Genomic DNA, 20,960 nt, shown 5'->3' on the forward strand with positions numbered 1-20,960 from the left:
AATGTTAAATGTATTTTAGGATATTTCGCTTGTCAAATATTTGAATAATCTATAAGGAACAATATATTTAAAAATAAAAGTCAGATGGTGAAGGTTACTTTTTATTACCTCATCATATAACATACATTATATTGTATATACAGTAAGTGTACTACAATTTGCTGAAGCCATTTTAAGTCTAAACGTCTTCTATGATATGGTGCATGAATTGTTTTCTACCCAGTCTATTTCTATAGCGGAAGTAGCTGTCAGAGGTCAACGTCCAGGAGTAACCCGTCTGCGCATCATCACATCACCCCACTCTCTGCTGTTAAAGCGTCTGTTAGTTACCTCACCATGATGTGATTTTGTTGAACCATCACTAGAGACAGAGATGTCTGGCAGACACTAATTTATTGATCTGTTGAACTCAACTTTTCCAGGATTACGTTTCGGTGCATCTCCACCGGTGAGTTGCCAGACGATATGTTTATCTAAGAGTATTGATATATTTCGTTTAACGCTGCGTTTTGAAGCTTTCGGCCACACTGCAGTACTGTACACCAGCAGACTGTCAGCAATACTGTAGTGCCAGTATAATTGTATTAGCAAACGTTACTGCCGGCCGGTAAGCTAGCTTACAGTACAACTACGTTATTAGCATCTGCGCGTGAGTTTATCTGCGGCTGCTGCTGAGTAGGAAGCTAGCTTTGACAGGTATCAGTCGGTAAACGCTAACATTGGCTTGCTAGAATTCAGTTAGCCAGCCAGCCATGCTAATAAACAATATGGTTTTAGTATGGAGTTTCGGTACTTTTTAAATGCAGTTCTTGGTATCCTTTGTCATGTTCCCCCCGCTCATAGTTGCTGTGTGTGTGGCTGCAGTGCTCGGCTTGTTTTTCTGGTCCTGCGAGCACATTTCGATAGGTAAGGTGTGCCTCACCTGAGAGCGTGCGCTTCAGTTGTACCAAGGTAAAGGCAGGTTGAACAGAAACTGTTTATTGACATGCAAACGTTTCATAAGAGATTGGTAACATTAACATCAGTTGTGTAAAGTAACTAAGTAGCAAGTACTCCGATATTGTACTTAAGTAAAAGTAGTATTACCAGAGTGTAGGAATACTCTATTACAAGTAAAAGTCCTGCATTTGATATGTTACTCAAGTAAAATAAAAAAAGTATTAGCATCCAAATATACTTAAAGGCAAAAGTATTCATTATGCAGATTGGCCCATTACAGAATAATATATATTATATGTTTTAGATTTAAATTATTGATGCATTAAAGTGTTATCAAATATGGTAAAGGTGCAACTAGTTTTACTTTTGTTGTATACGGCAGGGTAGCTTGTGCATTTACTCCAGGTGTAACTAAAGTCTGATTTAAGAGTTGATTATATTTCACGTCACTTTGCAAATTAACTACATGTTTTATATTATTGTAGTGGACTAAAAGTACACTATCTCCACTGAAGTTAGTTAATTAGCTATTGAACAAGAAAGCGAAGGAGAAGTTTATGAAACATAAAGTTTTAGTTATACTATTTTTCGACAATTACAAAGGCTAAACATGTTTACTTTTTAATGTGCATTCACTTGTTTGCATACAGGATTCATACATTTTATTTGATAATTATTTCAATTATTTAGGGCTGAAACAATGCTGAATGTTCTGGTTCTATCCCATCTAAACAATTTGAATTTGTCTTGCATTCTGTTTACGCACTTTTTTTCTGCACGCATTTTACTCCCATTTTAAGTTCAAGTGTTGCAATCATAGTTGCAAGATACTTAACTTTGTATAACCCGCTTTTGCAATAATGACAAACAGCATTCCCATGCCAGCCAAAGGCAATCTTGTGTAACACCATACCCTGATATTTGGACTCTGTATCTCCTTTATAACTGTTGCTGCCACTGTGGTGTTTCCTGCCAGTATTCGCAGCCTGTCAGTGGGGCCCAGCCATGGCACAGCAGGACGGTGCTGCCAAGAAGAACCCTGCTGTTGCAGCGCTGCACTCTCACTTCATCGTGGGGTCAGTGTCGGAGGAGAACTCGGAGGATGAAGTCCTAGGGAGGCCGGACTTGCAGCTGGAGGAAAAGGAGACTCGCTCCTTGTCGCCGTCCTCTGATAGCTCGAGCAGCACCTTCGAAATGGGATTCGACCACATTGAAGGCCCCAATCAAAATCTCAGGTTAAAACACTATCACCTCCAGACTCTCAGCGTCAATTTACAATGTTTCTGCTTTTTAAATGTGCAGATTTTTCTCGGATATTGTGTGTATAACTGTATCTTTAGGTTTTAAGATAAGCAGTCTGTTGGCATTTTCTTTTTAGGATTATTTTCTAAAATCTATGAGACACTACTGTCTATCAAAGTGTAATGATTGTATGTATAGCTTCTTGCATTTTACTTAACAGACTGTACATGGTTTGTCCTTGTTTGTCATGCTTTGCTTTCTGTTATTTTGTTCATGTATTTCCAGCTATAAAAAAAACAACAACTGCAATTCAAAAGCTGCCTATGAGACGAGTCCTATCGCAGCAGGCCTTAAGTTCAAAACGAACACTCTGTTCAGACTATCTGGGTAAACATTCTTACAGCATATGTGAAAAATGTGGTTTCTCCAGGTTTTCTGCTGAAGGGGTTTCTTTGTGAACAGAGTCTGTGTGGAATAGGCTTCATAATGTTGGTTTGGGAAAGTTGGGACAATGTTCACACTCAGAAAGTCCCAATGCGACGGTCAAAAGGGGCTTTTCAGTACTGACTGTGTATAAAGCTTTAGTATCTCTGCCAGCCCCGGGTCTTTAACTGCCTAAACCTCACAAATGGAGGCTTGTAAATTGAATTTTCCCTAAAGCCTCACAGAATTGAGATTCACATTAGATACACGTGCAAATATGGTTTCTCAATGTTGTTATCATATGCTGCCAGCAACGGGAATAGTGTTGTCATTTGTGCCTGGTTTCTAACTTACAAGGGCAGAAGCTCTAACAGCTGCATGGAAGTCAGGGCCTCTGTCAGTAGGGAATCATTTTCCTCTTGTGAGCAACCCCGATAGCCATGCAACAAAAAAAAAATCAGGCCACAGAAAGCAGCCATCCAAGTAACACCCAGTCACTGCCACACCTCCCAGCTGATTATCATATCCCTCCCCTGGCCTTCCCACTCCACCATATGGATCCCCTTTTGGGCGGAGCTTGATTCAGAGAAATCTGAGCACAAGGCAATATGACTGTAAAGTGTCTGGTCCTGCTCTGTCAGTGGCTATACTGGATAAGCGGATTGTTTTATTCTTAAGATAAAGTCACCCTTTTATTTCTCTGGCACAAATACACTTAACAAACACAAAAGTTGGATGACATTACTTTATACCAAAACACACACACAGATTAACAAAAAAACAGATAAACAAAACTTAAATTAATTTGACATAAAGAAAACATTTATTTTAACAATTTACACAACTTAATAGATCGGACCGCTCTAGTAAAATAACCCTACTATTGGCAATTTATTCCCATTTCATGCTGGGTTCTTTGTGTATTTTGAAATGGTTTGTAGATTTTAAAATAAATATATTTAGTTATTAAGGGTACATTAATTCAGATTACTACTTGACTATGCTTTATATATTAATATGTTACCAAACAGAATAATTGTATTTGTAATCTGTGAACACTTTAATCCATAACCGCCAACATCATTTTAAAATGTGGCATTATTAAAATGTGAATATTGGTCCACAAACTTGTTACATATATATATATATAAAAAAAAGGAAGAACGCACATCATTACACCCTATCATTATGTACTTGTGCATTTGAGAATATCTTAATTTGAAAGATTGTGGGCTAGGAATCGAGCATTGTTTTGTAAAAGTTTCTGAGAAATAGTTTTCAAGGTTTCACATTATTACATGTATCTTCACAGAAGGAACTGTATGAGGGGAAAGATTGTAAGGCCTTTCTAACACTTTCCCATATCACTTCTACTGATTATCTGTATCTCACCCTGGGCTATAAAGTTAAACACAAGAAACAGTAGTCACATCCTCGGCTCCTTCCTTCACCCAGTCTGTCTCTTATCAACACGACGTGATATCAGTGTCTCTTTATCTCCTGGGCTATAAACGGGAACCGTTAGCTACCGGCAGTTTCATTCCTAAACATGTGTTTTCCGCTCTTGAAATGAGAGCTTACAACGTATCTGTTTGTTATTAACAAAATTAGAGAAAGATAATGTTTGTTTTTTGCAAAATATATTAAATTAACATCTTTATTAATAAAAAGAAAACAGTGAAGAAAACCGAACAAATTGTCTGTTCATGCCATTTTGCTGCATTGGTACACTGCTAAAATGACAACATCAAATCAAACACAACATCATTTACTTGTTGTACATTTTGTATCAACACAAGAAGTCCCCAATTCATTTGATAAATTAATTAAATTAGAATGATTTCAAATAACAAATTCTACAAATGTACTTTTTCTACTAACTCGAATCAAAATCATCTGGTTTATTGCCAAGTAAGCTTACCCATAAAATATATTTTCCGGTTGTATATGGTCCATACATAAACACAAAAGAGTCTACAAAAAAAGAAACGAGTATATACAAATGTAAAAGCAACTTTAATACAAACATTATATTTCATAGTGAAAATTGCTGTCTGTCGTGGTGTTTTCAAGTATAATGTGCATGTATGTGCATGCATGAAAGGCTGTTTGTTTCTTTTGCCGATCGTCAGAGAGTATTGTCTACCCTGCAATTGTGAAAATGAGAGCTTTCGAGTTATCTGCTTGTTATCAGCACAGCTACCTAATGCCTTGCTCCTTCCTTCATGCATTCTTTGTGTTTCTTAAAACAGGCCAAGCATGTCAGGGCTGCACCTGGTGAAGCAGGGCAGAGACCGCCGGCGCATTGATCTCCAGAGAGACTTCACCGTGGCTTCTCCTGCTGAATTTGTCACCCGCTTTGGTGGCAACAAGGTTATCGAGAAGGTAATGATTTCCTTCCTTTTTTCTTTTGTTTAGCCCACTATGTTCAAATCCTTTGATGGTGAATAGAAACCAGTGAAGAAAACAGATTGTGTGTTTTGTGGTTTAATGAGTGAATATATAAAGGCAGTTTGACAAGGCAAAATAGATAGATAGCAACTATTAATGAAGTCTTTTAAATGCACAGCATAAGCATCTCTTTTGCTCCTTCAGGTGCTTATCGCCAACAATGGCATTGCAGCGGTGAAATGCATGCGCTCCATCCGCCGCTGGTCCTATGAGATGTTTCGCAATGAAAGGGCGATCCGCTTTGTTGTTATGGTGACCCCCGAGGACCTGAAGGCCAACGCAGGTGAGATTTAGTTTTCTAAAACATCTGAGGAAGTGCACCAGCGGTCACAGCCAGTGACATGGCAAGATGCCATATGTGGAACTACTCGACAGTTTTTGCCTTTCAGCTCTTGGCTATGGCAGTGCATCCAAACAGGAGAATTACAAGACAGTGAAGAGTAGGGGTGTGGGGGGATGGTGAATGTATTCAAAACTACTTCATAATATTTATAAAATATATTTTTTGAAACTAGATATTTCTAATAAAAACCAGCCTCTGCATGTTCATTTGTGTAAGATTTGTTCTGGAAAATCAGTAAGTTTCTGAGAAATAAGGTTTTATACCTTTTATTCTTTATCACTGACAATTACGAAATACTAAAAACATTTTAGTAAATGTTTTTTAGCATAAATAAGTGATACCTTTTGTCTTATTTTTGCCTGTGTGTTGATTACATTATTGCAATCAACTTTTCTAATATATAAGCATGCTGGTGGAGCTCCTTACATTCCAATGTATTCTGAATCAAAGTAGACTTATTATACTTTTTGGGGTTTTGGAAAGATTCATACCCCTCAGTAAATGTGACGGCTCATTTCATTTCATTTCAAACCTTTATTTATCCAGGTGTATTCCATTGAGATCATTGATCTCTTTTTCAAGGGAGACCTGCTCAAGTAGGTTCCACATGAAACATAAAAACATAAACAGAACAACAAAAGGACATCATACAGCATCATTACAGGGATTACAATTTACATAACTATCCACATGTGCAGGTACCAACAGCTTCTGATTGAGTAGCATCCAACCGAGCTTTAAAAACATTTAGTAGCACTAGATTTTGTATTATTATAATTAAATATAATATAATATTATTTATAATTATTGCTCAGTTTCCATTTCAATTGCAGACTATTCCAAGACAGTGGAGCTGCGCATCTAAATGCTATCTTCCCTAAGACAGTCCTAGCAGTTGGCACATTTAATAAAACTACATCATGCGATCTCAGGCAGTAGCCACTTACAATTCGTCGTGAGATCAGGGAGCAGATGTAGGATGGAAGTTTCCCTAACACAGCTTTGTATATAAAAATGTACCAGTGACTGAGCCTCCGTACAGTTAGTGAAAGCAAACCAGCCCTTGTATACAGGGTACAGCGATGGGTTAATGCTTTACAGTTTGTCACAAATCTTAGTGCACTGTGATACGCAGCTTCTAACTTGACCAGGCAATAGGCAGGTGCATTCATATAAATCAAATCACCATAGTCCAGCACAGGTAAAAAGGTCACAGTGACTAGCCTTTTCCTGGCCTCAAGCGAGAAACAGGACTTGTTCCTGTAGAAGAAACCTAGCCTAACCCCTAGATTCCACCGGGTCCGTCTGCGGCGCGTTACGGGCGTGTTACGGCTGCGCCGCGGTGCTAACGGCGATCGCGGCCACTCTACTCAATGGGTGCTATTCCACCACACGCGGCGCGTTACGGCTCAGAAGCGTCCCAGAAGCGGCTATTTTTGTCATGAGCACCACGGCGCAGACGGACCCGGTGGAATCTAGGGGTAACCCTCCGTTTTTTAAGCAGGTTACTGACATGACGTTTAAAAGTGAGACAATCATCAAGCCAGATACCAAGGTATTTGTAACAGGCAACCACTTCAAGTTTTATTCCTTGCGTAGTTACAATATCTAAAACAGGCTCTGGTGTCTTTTTAGCTTTTGAAAAGAAAAAAAAAAACTTCTGCAAGATGATGACGAGAAAAACAAGGCTTTCTGTCACTCTGTCTTTCACAGAGTACATCAAGATGGCCGATCATTACGTGCCTGTGCCAGGAGGGACAAATAACAACAACTATGCCAATGTGGAGCTCATCCTGGACATAGCTAAACGCATACCTGTTCAGGTACCACCACACAATCAATATATCTGTAGTTTTCCAACAGTAATTACAATTTGTATCCTTGATTAATATACATGTTTGAATTGGTCCCTACAGGCAGTGTGGGCTGGATGGGGTCATGCCTCGGAGAACCCCAAACTGCCAGAGCTGCTTCATAAGAATGGCATTGCTTTCATGGGTAAGGGAAGCTGTTGCTTTTACTTTTTCAAATGACGCTTACAATATGAGTTCACACAATGAAAATGCCTCTTTTTATCGCTTACACCTTCCTCAGGTCCTCCCAGTCAGGCTATGTGGGCTCTAGGAGACAAGATCGCCTCGTCCATCGTGGCTCAAACTGCTGGCATTCCCACCTTGCCCTGGAGTGGCGAAGGTAGCTCACAGTTAGAATCTAAAACAAGTCATTTATAAAGGCCTCTTATGACCAGTTTTGAGAAATGTATCAAAAACAATCAATGATTCTTCAACTGCCATAGATTTGAACTGAATTTAAAAGGCGTTTGTTTGAATGATGCTGAATAATCTGTTTGTCTTCCTCAGGTCTGACGGTAGAGTGGACGGAGAGCGATCAAAAGAAGAAAGTTATCAATGTTCCTACTGACGTGTACGAGCTCGGCTGCATCCTGGATGTGGAGGATGGCCTGAAGGTAAGCGTGTTATTTACCTGACGGTAGCCATATCGCATACAGTATACGAACAATATTACTGTGTACTCTCTTCCACAATGCTGCTTTTCTTTTTATATACTCCTCAAATACAAAAAAAAGCATTTGACATCAAGACAATATAGTGTCATTCATAGTGCCAAATAAATGTTGCATGGGCTTGAGTATACAATGAAAAGATGTATGTTTCTGTTGCCAGGCCTCAGAGAAGGTTGGCTACCCCGTGATGGTGAAAGCCTCAGAGGGAGGCGGGGGGAAAGGCATCCGTAAAGTCAACTGTGCTGATGATTTCCCTAACCTCTTCAGACAGGTACGTAGATAATGAGATTAAAAGCATTTAGTTAGAAACATCATGCAGTATGTAATGCATTATCAATAGAGTTTGAATGTCTGAAAATCAGGGGACAAAAGAGATGCAGAATGAGGATTTTGTCTTCTGTTTTCCAGGTCCAGGCAGAAGTTCCAGGATCGCCTATTTTTGTCATGCAGCTAGCCAAGCACGCCCGCCACCTCGAGGTCCAGATCTTGGCGGATCAATACGGCAATGCCATTTCCCTGTTCGGTAGGGACTGTTCTGTGCAGCGACGGCACCAGAAAATTATAGAGGAGGCTCCAGCTACCATCGCCCCTTCAGATGTGTTTGAGGATATGGAAAGGGTAACTAGCATCTTTTTTTACTTTAACTTCTTATGTTTATATCATATTTTAGTTCTATTTTATTTGATCTCTGATTGGGCTTATTTAACTTATTATGTTCAAAGAAATATCTATTTAATTTAATATTTGTATAGGACTTACTATAATTTCCAAGGTCTATTTATTTAATCTTTTACTGCATTCTTTTACTTCTTGTGTTTTTATATAATATTTGTATTCTATTTGATTTATTTTATCTTTTATTTAATTTCAATCTAAGATGGATCATTTGAACCTTCGATTGAGTGGTTTTCTCTCCTCAGTGTGCGGTGAAGCTGGCTAAGATGGTGGGCTACGTCAGTGCAGGTACAGTGGAGTACCTCTACAGCCAGGATGGAAGCTTCTACTTCCTGGAGCTCAACCCTCGTCTGCAGGTGGAGCATCCCTGTACTGAGATGGTGGCTGACGTCAACCTGCTAGCTGCCCAACTGCAGGTCAGTGCCACCCAGAGTCACAGTGCAAAAAAAAGGAAAATCAAGAAAAGAAAACCTTGTTTCTGGGAAATAAGTCATATTTCTGGTCTAATAGACAAGCAATCCTGTAACAAGCTAAAACGTTTTGCATTAATACCTAACAGTGTACATTTCTTGGCAGATTATTTTGCTTGCTTGAAAATCTGACTCCATTAAAGAATATTTGGCTTCTATCTAGTATGGCTGATTTTGCAGTGTAAACACTTTACATTGCATACAGTCAGTCCTGGAGCAGACAAAGTTAGCACGCTTCACCACTTTGCACTACAAGGCCCCCCCCCTATCTCTATGGCAACAGAACGCAAAGGAAGAAGGTTATACACAAAAGCGGCGTGGTAGACCCAGTGGTTGTAGAGGCACTCGGTCACGTGGTCTGTTCTGCAGTGTTCAGGATTGTGTGTAAATAGGTCAGTGGCAGTCAGGCTGAAGGGCAGTGTTGATGAGAAATCTGATTGGATGTTGCTGTGGGAGTGACCCACTCTCTGGCACAAAGGATGAGGGTATTTTTATCAAGGCAATTACAGGACTCACTATCTTTCAGGAAGACGGTATCTTTGATAGTCTAGAAAAACTGTCAGTGTTTTTTGTTGTTGAAGAAATTCAATCATAATTGTGCTTTAATGCATTGTGTACCTGTTTGTTAGTGCCTTAGAGCCTTCTCCTTCATATTTCGTAGTTACACTTACACAGTGGGTTACATCAACAACCTTTTCAGATGGAAAAGCTGACTAAAATAAGTTTATAGATTTTTTTTCAAACGATCAAAAGCCGATTAATTGATAGTGGGGAGATTGTTCCACATTTTTTGGCAGCCAAAGAGCAGTCCCCTCGGGTAGCCAACAGATTTTGGTTTGATGACGCAAGTGCACAATCAGTGTTGTAAAGATTTAGTAGCTCGCACAAAGGATGATGGTCTTTTTGTCTAGACAACAATCCATAAGGAAAATGGTATGTTATGGATGTTGTTGACAAATGTTTTAATAAGTGATTAAAAACACAATCTTAAAAATCTATCCTGACCTTAACTGATTGCCAATAATATTAAACAATCTACATTTGTTATAGCTGATAAGTGGGCGAATACAATTGCGATTTTTAGTAATTGTAATAAAGTTGGATTTAAGTCCGTTTCAGTGCATATTCTTGTGTTGTACTAATATACCACTATTTCCTGTCAGATTGCTATGGGTATTCCTCTGCAAAGGATCAAAGACATCAGGATGCTTTATGGGGTGCAGCCCTGGGGGGATTCTCCCATTGACTTTGAGGGTCTTTCCACTGCCCCCTCCCCACGGGGCCATGTCATTGCAGCAAGAATCACCAGTGAAAACCCCGATGAGGTAAGCCTCTCTTTTCTATGAGCAGACAGAATAATTGCAACCAACACAACGGTTCTCTTAGTGTCACATTTGCTGTTTTTAAGTTTATGATCTTTTTTTACTTTTAATATGTTTTTATTTGTTTTTGTTGTACATAAAGCTGCATAACGTCTACATAGTGAAAACATAAGAGATGTCAAGATGTCACATCAGATGACATGTGTGATTTGCAGGGTTTCAAACCGAGCTCCGGAACAGTCCAAGAGCTGAATTTCCGCAGCAATAAGAACGTGTGGGGCTACTTCAGCGTTGCAGCGGCCGGGGGGCTGCATGAGTTTGCCGACTCCCAGTTTGGACACTGTTTCTCGTGGGGAGAGAATCGGGAAGAAGCCATCTCGTGAGTACACCCAGGATCATTAGATCATTACATCACATATTTACAATGTGAGGTATCTCTTTTGCAATTCTGTAAACGAGGTTTTTATCGTCGGATTATGTCATTTTGTCTTTCCCTTTCTCTAGGAACATGGTGGTGGCTCTGAAGGAGTTGTCTATCAGAGGAGACTTCAGGACGACAGTGGAATACCTCATTAAGCTGCTGGAGACTGAAAGCTTTCAGCACAACACCATCGACACAGGCTGGCTGGACAGGCTCATCTCAGAGAAGATGCAGGTATGCAGACATGTTGCCGAAGTGGAAGACTATAATGGCAAGGAAACTAAACCACACTTCAAACTGTAACGAGAAAATATATTTGGCCCACAGACCCATATCATTATTTTAGTGCTGAAACCACAATACATTTAGTTTGAATAATAGACCCGGTCGGCAGTTTAAATGTAAAGTCCCAGTCAAACAGAATATTTTATCAGTGTAAAGGTACAGAAGCGATTTAAATCCTTTGCATTGAAGTGCTAAAAAATGGGGAGGCTTGCATTGTTGAGTTACAGACGACTTGCTCCACACACACACCTGTGTGTGTATGTCATGTAATTATTGGTCAAAATTGTTAGGGAGGAGTTTACGTAAGCAAACATATTTAGTTTTACGGGGAAAACAAGGATTGGATTTCAAATAACATACAACATTACTTTTATATTTTTTTAACCGTTTTATATTGATGCCATGATGAAGCAATCACATATTTTCATATTCCGACCCGGAAGTTGGAAGTTAGCATCTCAAGGGCTCTTTTAAAAGATACTCTTGGATTTGGAATATTGCTATTATTATTAACCTTGGTGGCAAACAACCGATTATGATTCTGTAGGTTTTAATTAGACATAGACGCTTCAGACGTTTGGAGTATTTGCTGATGTGTTTTATGTTGTAGAGAAAAACATGAAAATATCTTAAACGTATGTTAAGCAAATGAGTCATTCTACAGAAAAGGTGGAATCTGGGTGATACAAATCTGCTGAAATATATTCCTTCTAAACACATCTCAAACCTGTTAAATAGCAATAACTAACTCTTAACTTGATGAATCCACAACAAGTAGAGCTTAAAGTATTTTTATTATGTTTATTATTTTTATACATTATACAAAGCTTATTTGTATAGGAATGTCACTGGTGTTACGTGTTACCCATAGACAGGTGTTACCAGGAAGAAGAGTAACACCAGTGACGGTAACACCAGTGACAATTTGGAGAAAACACTACAATTTGAACAAAATGGCTGCAATGTGTCAGACCAAATATGGCTTCAGTCAATATCAAAATCGTTTAACTCTTCAATACAATACGTTTTCCCATTCAAATGTTCACCCCTAGGGCTATGCAATGAGTAACATTAATGACAGACTTGAAAGACGCACGTAAAATGTGAAGATAAAATGACACCTTTAACAAACAAAGTAAGAAGTGTCTGACTTTCCTCATGTCTTTGTCCCCTGCACTGCCTCAAAGGATATCTTGTTACAGGAGGCACTTCAGAGACAGTACATTATTTCAAAAATAAAAGCGTTTTGTGTAGCAGTAACACCAATGATTCAATTTTGGGTGACTGACATTTATTTGATATTATTAATAATAATTTGCGTTTTTTTTAACATTTCAGTGTTATAATTAATGTATGTAATGTTATGTAAATATAAATTAGATTTATTTATTGAAAAAAAAATCTTTTAAATTAAAACCATAGGCTCCACTTCCATGTATGATCAAAGTGACAAGGCAGTTCCTTGAACTTGGCATTTTAAATAAATTGCAATTTATGTATAAAACCATTTTTTATTTATTTTTTATTTAGTACCATTGCAAAGACAATCTCTCTTTATTCAACATATATAATGAGTATTAGGTCAATGTCATGTATTTTGGTGTCTGCAAAAGTAAGTGACAGTACTTCCACCTTTTCTGTAGAATGACTCAAATACCTTATTTCAGGCATCTAACCAAAAACACATGACAAAAAAAAACCATTCATTTCAAAATGAGCTAAGCGGAAGTGCTGAAATGAGTACCGGTACTCATTTCTGATGTGATCAAAAAAGAGTTGAAAGGACTTTTAGCTTCATCCTGACTGTACGTTTTAAAGTCTGGCTAAGAAGTATATTGTAATGTGTGCAGGCGGAGCGTCCAGATACCATGCTGGGAATTGTGAGCGGGGCTCTTCATGTGGCAGATGTCAATCTAAGAAACAGTGTGTCCAACTTTCTGCATTCTCTGGAAAGGTAAAACCCACGGCACGTCAAATGAATCCATTTCAAGCAGTAGTTAAAAAGAACAGATAACATGAGATGCTTTCTCCTCTGTGACCAGGGGCCAGGTGCTGCCAGCACACACACTGCTCAACACTGTGGACGTGGAGCTGATCTACGAAGGCACTAAATACACTCTAACAGTGACACGGCAGTCTCCCAACTCTTACGTGGTCATCATGAACCACACCTCTGCGGAGGTGGACGTCCATCGGCTGAGTGACGGAGGCCTTTTGCTGTCTTATGATGGAAGCAGCTACACCACCTACATGAAGGAAGAGGTGGATAGGTAAAAGGAAAACAAAATGTTAGAATGTATTAGGATAAAATGATACATATGTATTTATGGCTTGAAAACATTTTGATTCAGTTAAAAACTTCACATGAAATTATTTACACTTAAGTCTTCTGATTTTGGTTCTAAGTATGGATTCTTCCCCTACAGGTATCGCATCACAATTGGGAACAAGACATGTGTTTTCCAAAGGGAGAATGATCCCTCCCTGCTGCGATCTCCTTCAGCAGGAAAACTCATCCAGTACACAGTGGAGGACGGTGGGCACGTGTTTTCTGGACAGTGCTACGCTGAAATTGAGGTATAGTATGTTAAGGATTATGTACGGAAGCCCAAAAATGCAACTGAGAAAGAAAGGGTGATCCCTATTCTACTTCCGATTCAAACACTTTTCTCTACTATGTTCATGACTAAAGAAAAGTTGGAAACATTTTTGAAAGACAATATATTTTGTACAAGAATTAAAAAGTATTGTAATTGGTTTGAACCTCATCAGATGAACCTTGTGTTTACAGTGCATGTACTCACCCTCATAGAAAACATGGATGCTTTTAGTCTTAAATGGGGGACATGGGGGATTCTGCACTTCAGCCTCTAGTGAAATTATAGCAAAAAAAACACATTTTCATTTGTTAATTTTGAGATTTATAAAAACACAACAAAAATGTTCTCCACCTGTTTTGAAATCAGGGCTCAGGGCTTCTGTAGTTATGTGCATGTTCTCCACACAACAAAATAGGATTCAATGAAATCAACTTTATGCTGAATTCCAGGTGATGAAGATGGTGATGACTCTAACAGCTGCAGAGTCTGGCTGTATTCACTATGTGAAGAGGGCTGGAGCAGCCCTGGATCCTGGCTGTGTCATTGCCAAGCTGCAGCTGGATGACCCGAGCAGAGTGCAACAGGTACTGATTGTCTGACTTGCAATCTACACAGATATGTTATATTCATATGTCTGCTAAAAAATGACATGCAGTATTCCTTTGTGTTGTTCCTTTCCGAGTTGGGCTTTAAGCTCCCTCTGTTACAAGCTTCAGAGTGACAGAGGTGTGATCATACACAAGACATGCTCTCTACTTAATCTTAGCCTGTTATTTCTGTGTGCATCTTTGTGTAGGAGTAACTTTATAAAATCTAAATGTACGTGCGGCAGGAAGTTGAGCTGCCAACAAATACAAAGACTTTAATATCTGAAAGGAACAACACATCTAAAACAATGTGATATCAAAATGCAGATGTATTAATGGCATAGGAGCCCATTCCCGGCAAATGAACCAGAAGTGTGACGATCATTATATGGATACCATTGTTGTAAAAATAAGTATTTGTGTTGCAGGCAGAGCTAAACACGGGGCCCCTGCCCGCTATCCAGGCAGTGGCTCTGCGAGGGGAGAAACTCCACAGAGTCTTCCACACTACACTGGACCATCTCGCTCACATAATGAACGGCTACTGTCTTCCTGAGCCTTTCTTCAGCATTAAGGTGAGATCACACACCTGGAGTAACAGCAGCATCCAAACTTCTCACTGTAAGCGGGTTCTTTAACATATTCCTCCTGTGTGTGTCCTAGTTGAAAGAGTGGGTGGAAAGGTTGATGAAAACAATGCGCGACCCCTCTCTGCCACTGCTGGAGCTCCAGGACATCATGACCAGTGTGTCAGGTCGCATCCCCCCTGCTGTGGAGAAGTCCATCAAGAAGGAGATGGCTCAGTATGCTAGCAACATCACCTCCGTGCTCTGCCAGTTTCCCAGCCAGCAGGTGCAGAAACACACACACACACACACACCATGCTAACTACCCCTAAAGAATTATTCTTGTAGATAACCGCAAAACCCCTTATTAGTCTTGTTTCAGAGCTATTCAAAATAATTAATAATAAAATCATTCACTTATATCTGGAAACGTTCACGTCAGATTTTATGTACTTGAATCAGAAAATTGTTATCCATGTGTTCTTGTGATGATGAATCTCCTTGTGGTTGTAAACTGAATGCTGTGCCAGCGTGTCCTGCAGAGAATCACAGGTTGTTTGGGAATAATGCTAAATATTTGAATACCATGATAAACTTTGAAGACAAAATTGCGGTTAAAGAATTTACTTTAAAATGGGTAGAATTAAATAGGAGCGATTTATTGCTTCTAAACGTTTTTTTGGTTCGGTTATAGTATTTCTTAATTGTAACGTCTAATTTTCCAGTCGGCTATTAAAATACTTTCTTCAACTCCCCTTAATTTTTCCTAAATGTTCTTGTTCTTACCAATGTTAAGAAACCTGAATGAGTAGACATCTGTGCAAGTAAGATGGTCAGCAGGATGCAAGGAATGATTGGTATTACACATACAGAAGCATCTAGGTTCTCTGGGAGTTTTTAATATGTATTCCTAATAATGAACTGAAGTAAACCAACTAATTAACCGTCATAAGAAAAGATGATGTTCTGATGTTGTTTATCTTTCCAGATCGCAAACATCCTGGACAGCCACGCTGCTACCCTTAACAAGAAGTCAGAGAGAGAAGTCTTCTTTATGAACACACAGAGCATCGTCCAGCTGGTGCAGAAGTGAGTACCACACATGTATATTATTTTTTATTTTAAAGGTCCCATGTCATGGCCATTTCCACTGATCATAATTCCATTGTTGAGGTCTACTAGAATAGATTTATATTGTGCAATTTTCAAAACTCATATTGGTTTCTCATACAGCATCTCTGTAAACTACGTGTATTCACTGAATTTCACTCTGCCGTTAACGGCTCATTGTAGCTCCAGTAGCTCCAGCCCCCACCCTACCTGTGAGCACAGTGTGCTCTGATTGGTCGGGACGTTGTGAATCGCGCTAAGCTCCGTGGAGGTGTTGTTTCCTTGTTTAGCGATACACAGCCAAACTCATCCTGAGCACACACAAAGTCACAGCCGAAGTAAAAACAATAAGTGTGGCTTGATATTGAGTAAGAAAAAGGTTGATAAACGCTGTGAGAATGGGTCTGCAGAGAGAATTTCGCCGCGATCCCAACTGTCTGTTATCAGTCTGCATCCAGAGAGGAGAAATCAGCAGAGCTGCTTGCTGTGTGTGTGTGTGTGTGTGTGTGTGTGTGTGTGTGTGTGTGTGTGTGTGTGTGTGTGTGTGTGTGTGTGTGTGTGTGTGTGTGTGTGTGTGTGTGTGTGTGTGTGTGTGTGTGTGTGTGTGTGTGTGTGTGTGTGTGTGTGTGTGTGTGTGTGTGTGTGTGTGTGTGTGTGTGTGTGTGTGTGTGTGTGTGTGTGTGTGTGTGTGTGTGTGTGTGTGTGTGTGGATTGGTCAATTTGGACCAATCAGCGGGGGCTTAACGTAATGGCTCCACGGATTGGTCCATTTGGTTCCGGGTAACGCCTGACATCATGAGGTACCCGGAAGAATCAATGGACAGTGACGTTTCTCCAACGAGGCGTTTTGGGGAGGTATTTTCTGTGTTAGAGTTTTACTCGCTACAGGGTGTACTTTGAGGGTTTTGACTGCAGACCGTTCACATGCATAAATAACTTCATAACACACAAGGGGACGGGTAATAACCGGAAAAGCATGACATGAGACCTTTTAAAGTCACTTAATCTCACTGTCCCATTAAGTACAACACTGCATTCTTCTTTTTGTCATAGCACACTGTGTTTGTTTCCAACAGGTATCGCAGTGGCATCAGAGGTCACATGAAGGCGGTGGTGATGGACTTGCTCAGACAGTACCTGAAAGTGGAGATCCAGTTTCAGAATGGTGAGGGACAACAGCAACACATTTAACATGCATCCATACTAATACCATCTCCTTACACAAGAACGCTTTAGCATATTACTCGACCAATTCACAGACATGTGGCATAAACAGAGGAGCACATATTCAATCGGCAGTATTATTATATTTCCTGTAAAAAATAAAAAAGTATAGTTTGATACTTTAGTCTGTAGAGACACAAAGTTATACTTTTCATACGCAGTTACAAGGCTGCTTCTAGCTTAAGATAGCCTTGGATACTTTACTTAATGCATTAACTTGTTAGGCCTACACGTACCACTGTGCAGATCACCTTTCAAGCATTTCAAATAAAAAATAAATAGCCCCAGAAACGAACTTTTTTCAGAAACATTGCACTTCCACATTCTTCCACTTGGTGAAGCTCTTTAACAAATAAAGCAACTCGGTATATGTCATTCTTTGAGTTCCCAGTGCAGCATTAACCAAAGCTCTTCTATGTCTGCTTCTTAACAGGACACTATGACAAATGTGTGTTCGCACTACGCGAGGAAAACAAAAGTGACATGATCAACGTGCTCAACTACATCTTCTCCCACGCTCAGGTCACCAAGAAGAACCTGCTGGTTACCATGCTCATTGTAAGTGTGCTTCCTCGCCGAGTCAGAAGAAAGAGCATTAATAAGTCTAGCTTGTAATGTGATGTTGTCCACTCCTGTGTTTAGGATCAGCTGTGCGGCCGTGACCCCACTCTGACAGACGAGCTGATGGCAATCCTGACTGAACTCACCCAGCTCAGCAAGACGACCAACGCCAAGGTGGCGCTGCGGGCTCGACAGGTGAGATGTGAATTCTGTCAGAGGTTGTTTTAGCTTCATCTTTGATGAATTATGGATTTATCTTATGTAGGTCTGTCTTTTCAAAGTGGACTACCATAAGATTAACACGTCTCATTCCTATTAAATCACATTTTAGCAGTTTACTATGATCTCCCGTAAGATTTTTACCACATTGTGTCTGTACCGATTTCGGTAGAACCAGTTCCCAAAAGCATTAAAAAAAAAGTATTTAGCTGGAAACACACATTTTTACCTTCACAACGAAAAATGATCTCTTCCTCATTTTCTGGGGCGTCAGTAGCTCAGTCGATGGGGAATTGGGGAACTGCGCGTCGTCCGTCCAAGTCCCAATTAGAGCAAGTAGAGAGTTTTGATTGTTAGCTCGGGAAGTGGCAGTTCAAAACTGTTCCTGAGCGAGACACCAAAACCCACCTACTGCTGAGGGAGTCTTACTCCTTGCCCTGACACCTTTCCATGAATATGTCTAGGTAAGACATGCAGTCTCTCCATTAATGTCTAGGTCCTTTATGTGCATGAGGGCATTTTATGCCAATGTGTGTGATGTATTAAATAAAATGTAACATTTCCTCTGAGGTATCAATAAAGCATGTCTTCTTCTTTTTCTCAATACTTATAAAGAAAGCCTTCTTAATCACAACTCAGTGCCTCTTTAAAAACAATCAAATGTCTTCCTGATAATAAGGAAATTGGGTGTAGTTGAAAGTGACACCCCACTACGGATCAGTTAAGACAGCAGAGTCTCAAAAAGGCCTGACAACCAGATAATCTGTCTGACATACTTACTGATCTGAATGTACACTAAGTAAAGGAACGATCATAATGTCCTTGGTGTTCAGTTCTCCACCTTCCTTAGGCCCTGAATCAACGTCGTCTTGCACTCTGATTGGCCGAGAGGGGAATTGCACCAAGCTGCTCTCAATTTCCTAATTAAGAGCCAATAGGTGATCTGAATAACCTGCAATCCACTCATGGGAACTGTGACATTCAGCCGAGATTATGTTGTGGGAAAGGAAAAAGACAAGTACTAAAGTACAAGGGCCCGCCACAAGATGTCACTATCTACTCTTTTTTTGTTTTGTTTTGTTTTATTGGTGAAGAAAGAAACGATAGAAAACTAGAGAATGCAATTCCTGAAGAAATTGCTAGTGGGAATGCTTTATGCTGAAAATGTGATGCTAAACTGCTATGCTGAAATGTAATGTGTAAGAAGAAAGTGAAGAATTTAGATTAAAATGATACATGAACAGTGGGGGCTTGAATGCTTGATGAGAGAAGAAAATAAAGTAAAAAGGCTTTGAAAAGCCGCAGAATATTTGAACTGCAAACTTGTGAACTAACTTGATGGCGAATGATCTGTCGCCATGGCAACGGCATTTGACGACACCCCTTAATACGCTTAGATGCGTTGATGGCTGCATCGTTACCATACCTGTGAAGTTTTGGGCTGTTTGGAGTATTTTCACTGAAGTTTTTTGAAAACCGTTTTTCAAGGCGAGCAATGTTTTCATGGCTGGACTGTTAGTACACATGTGAAGTTTGAGCCCTTTTTAAACATTTTCATAGGAGTTATAGCGACATCATGTTTTATGGCGAGGGATGCGTTTCCATGGAAACGGCTTATGGTGAGATCTCAGATTTGGTGTAGAGCTGTTGAGGCATGGACCGGTGATATACAAGTGAAGATTGGGGGACAATTGGACCGTGTCGATTGGATTTACAGCCACATCGTGTTTCATGGCGAGTGGTCCGTTGCCATGGCAACGGCATTTGATGACACCCCATTGATGGCTGCATCGTTGCCAAACCTGTGAAGTTCTAGGCTGTTATGAGTATTTTCACTGAAGTTATGAGAAAACCGTGTTTCAAGGCGAGCATTGTGTTGCCATGGCAAAGGCATTTGAAGAAATCTCAAAACTGTCCCGTAGATGTCTTCACGGCTGGACTGTTGGCACACTGCTATCTGAAGTCTGCTGCTCTGAGCATGTCAGTTGGAGTGATGACATCGTGTTCCATTACACAGGTGTTTATAGTTGAGCTAACGAGCTCTGTAGAGATCAAAGGCTTCATTGTTCTGAATGAGAGATGAACCTCTTACATGTGAACGTTTTGTGGAAGAACCGTAACAGATATCCGTGAAATTTCAAAACGTGAAGCATGTCAAGGAAGTTGAGTATCTGAAGTGTAATTTTTATGTAGTTTCGGGTTAATAATGTGGCCTTTTTGGCAGTTTAACTAAATGTGTGCGGCTGCCATGAGGAAATATCTGCCTGAAATTACAATGGGGTTTAATGGAGGAATGTTGAACGTTTTTGTCACTTCATGCCCTCAAAAAGCATGTTTTGAATTATTTTGCTTAATTATTTGTCATTTTTCAAGCTACGAGATGTTTTCCTACGTTTGTCATGATAAATTATGTATCAGGAATGGGTTTGGGAATTATGGCCGTTTAAAAAAAAATATGAATGCGAATTTCAAGCTGTCCTCCACTCTAGCTGTGACATCACACACTCTAGTTAATGTTAAAATGTGAAGAAAACCTCTAAAACAAGGTCTGAACAATGTTTAATATCTCTAAAAGTAAGAATCAGATTTAAAAGTTGTTTTACACGAATAATGTCAGAAAGATGTGTAACATTTTAAAGTTGGAATGAGGTGTCTGAGTGAAAGTATGAATGAACAGTTAGCAGTTGAAGTCGCATGAAGATTTGTTGAAGTCTGACGATTTCCTCCATTGACTTCAATGTTAAAAATGTGATGTATTATGGGATGTATCTCTGGAATTATGAAAGTTATGAATGAGAAAAGTAATAGCAATCGATTCCCGACCGAGCTGAACGTTTTGATGTTTGAACAGAGTTTCTGAGATGTTCAATGCGGGAGGAGAAGAGGGCCAAAATAACCCGGCGGAATAATAATAAAAATGTTGTCCGTAGAAGAACAGTTAGTTGGAATGCTGTTAACAGCATTCCCACTAAAATATGAATTACAGAACAGTTATAAA

The 20,960-nt window shown here is 39.7% G+C and overlaps 1 protein-coding gene across 14 annotated transcripts in view; it reads left to right on the forward strand.

Moving 5' to 3' along the window:
- The first annotated feature begins 272 nt into the window (after window positions 1–272).
- The window catches only part of acaca (acetyl-CoA carboxylase alpha), a 49,304-nt gene continuing 28,616 nt past the window's right edge, over window positions 273–20,960 (forward strand). For 3 of the 14 annotated variants that reach the window (XM_079647904.1, XM_079647902.1, XM_079647906.1), the window contains exons 1-25: window positions 284–448; window positions 1,916–2,174; window positions 2,467–2,568; window positions 4,857–4,989; window positions 5,200–5,338; window positions 7,112–7,221; window positions 7,315–7,396; window positions 7,493–7,591; window positions 7,759–7,865; window positions 8,083–8,193; window positions 8,331–8,540; window positions 8,843–9,013; window positions 10,231–10,392; window positions 10,605–10,768; window positions 10,894–11,044; window positions 12,946–13,049; window positions 13,138–13,365; window positions 13,522–13,672; window positions 14,145–14,279; window positions 14,711–14,857; window positions 14,946–15,134; window positions 15,837–15,937; window positions 17,035–17,123; window positions 17,616–17,740; window positions 17,825–17,938. In XM_079647904.1, the coding sequence (XP_079504030.1) occupies window positions 1,945–2,174; window positions 2,467–2,568; window positions 4,857–4,989; window positions 5,200–5,338; window positions 7,112–7,221; window positions 7,315–7,396; window positions 7,493–7,591; window positions 7,759–7,865; window positions 8,083–8,193; window positions 8,331–8,540; window positions 8,843–9,013; window positions 10,231–10,392; window positions 10,605–10,768; window positions 10,894–11,044; window positions 12,946–13,049; window positions 13,138–13,365; window positions 13,522–13,672; window positions 14,145–14,279; window positions 14,711–14,857; window positions 14,946–15,134; window positions 15,837–15,937; window positions 17,035–17,123; window positions 17,616–17,740; window positions 17,825–17,938 (3,354 nt within the window). In that variant the 5' untranslated portion in view covers window positions 284–448; window positions 1,916–1,944. Of the gene's footprint in view, window positions 449–843; window positions 907–1,915; window positions 2,175–2,466; window positions 2,569–4,856; window positions 4,990–5,199; window positions 5,339–7,111; window positions 7,222–7,314; window positions 7,397–7,492; window positions 7,592–7,758; window positions 7,866–8,082; window positions 8,194–8,330; window positions 8,541–8,842; window positions 9,014–10,230; window positions 10,393–10,604; window positions 10,769–10,893; window positions 11,045–12,945; window positions 13,050–13,137; window positions 13,366–13,521; window positions 13,673–14,144; window positions 14,280–14,710; window positions 14,858–14,945; window positions 15,135–15,836; window positions 15,938–17,034; window positions 17,124–17,615; window positions 17,741–17,824; window positions 17,939–20,960 lie in introns of all 14 variants that reach the window. The other 11 variants (XM_079647905.1, XM_079647899.1, XM_079647907.1 and 8 more) reach the window with 6 other exon arrangements.

This window comes from Notothenia rossii (genome assembly GCF_949606895.1).
Source record: "Notothenia rossii genome assembly, chromosome: 9".
Lineage (NCBI taxonomy): Eukaryota > Metazoa > Chordata > Actinopteri > Perciformes > Nototheniidae > Notothenia > Notothenia rossii.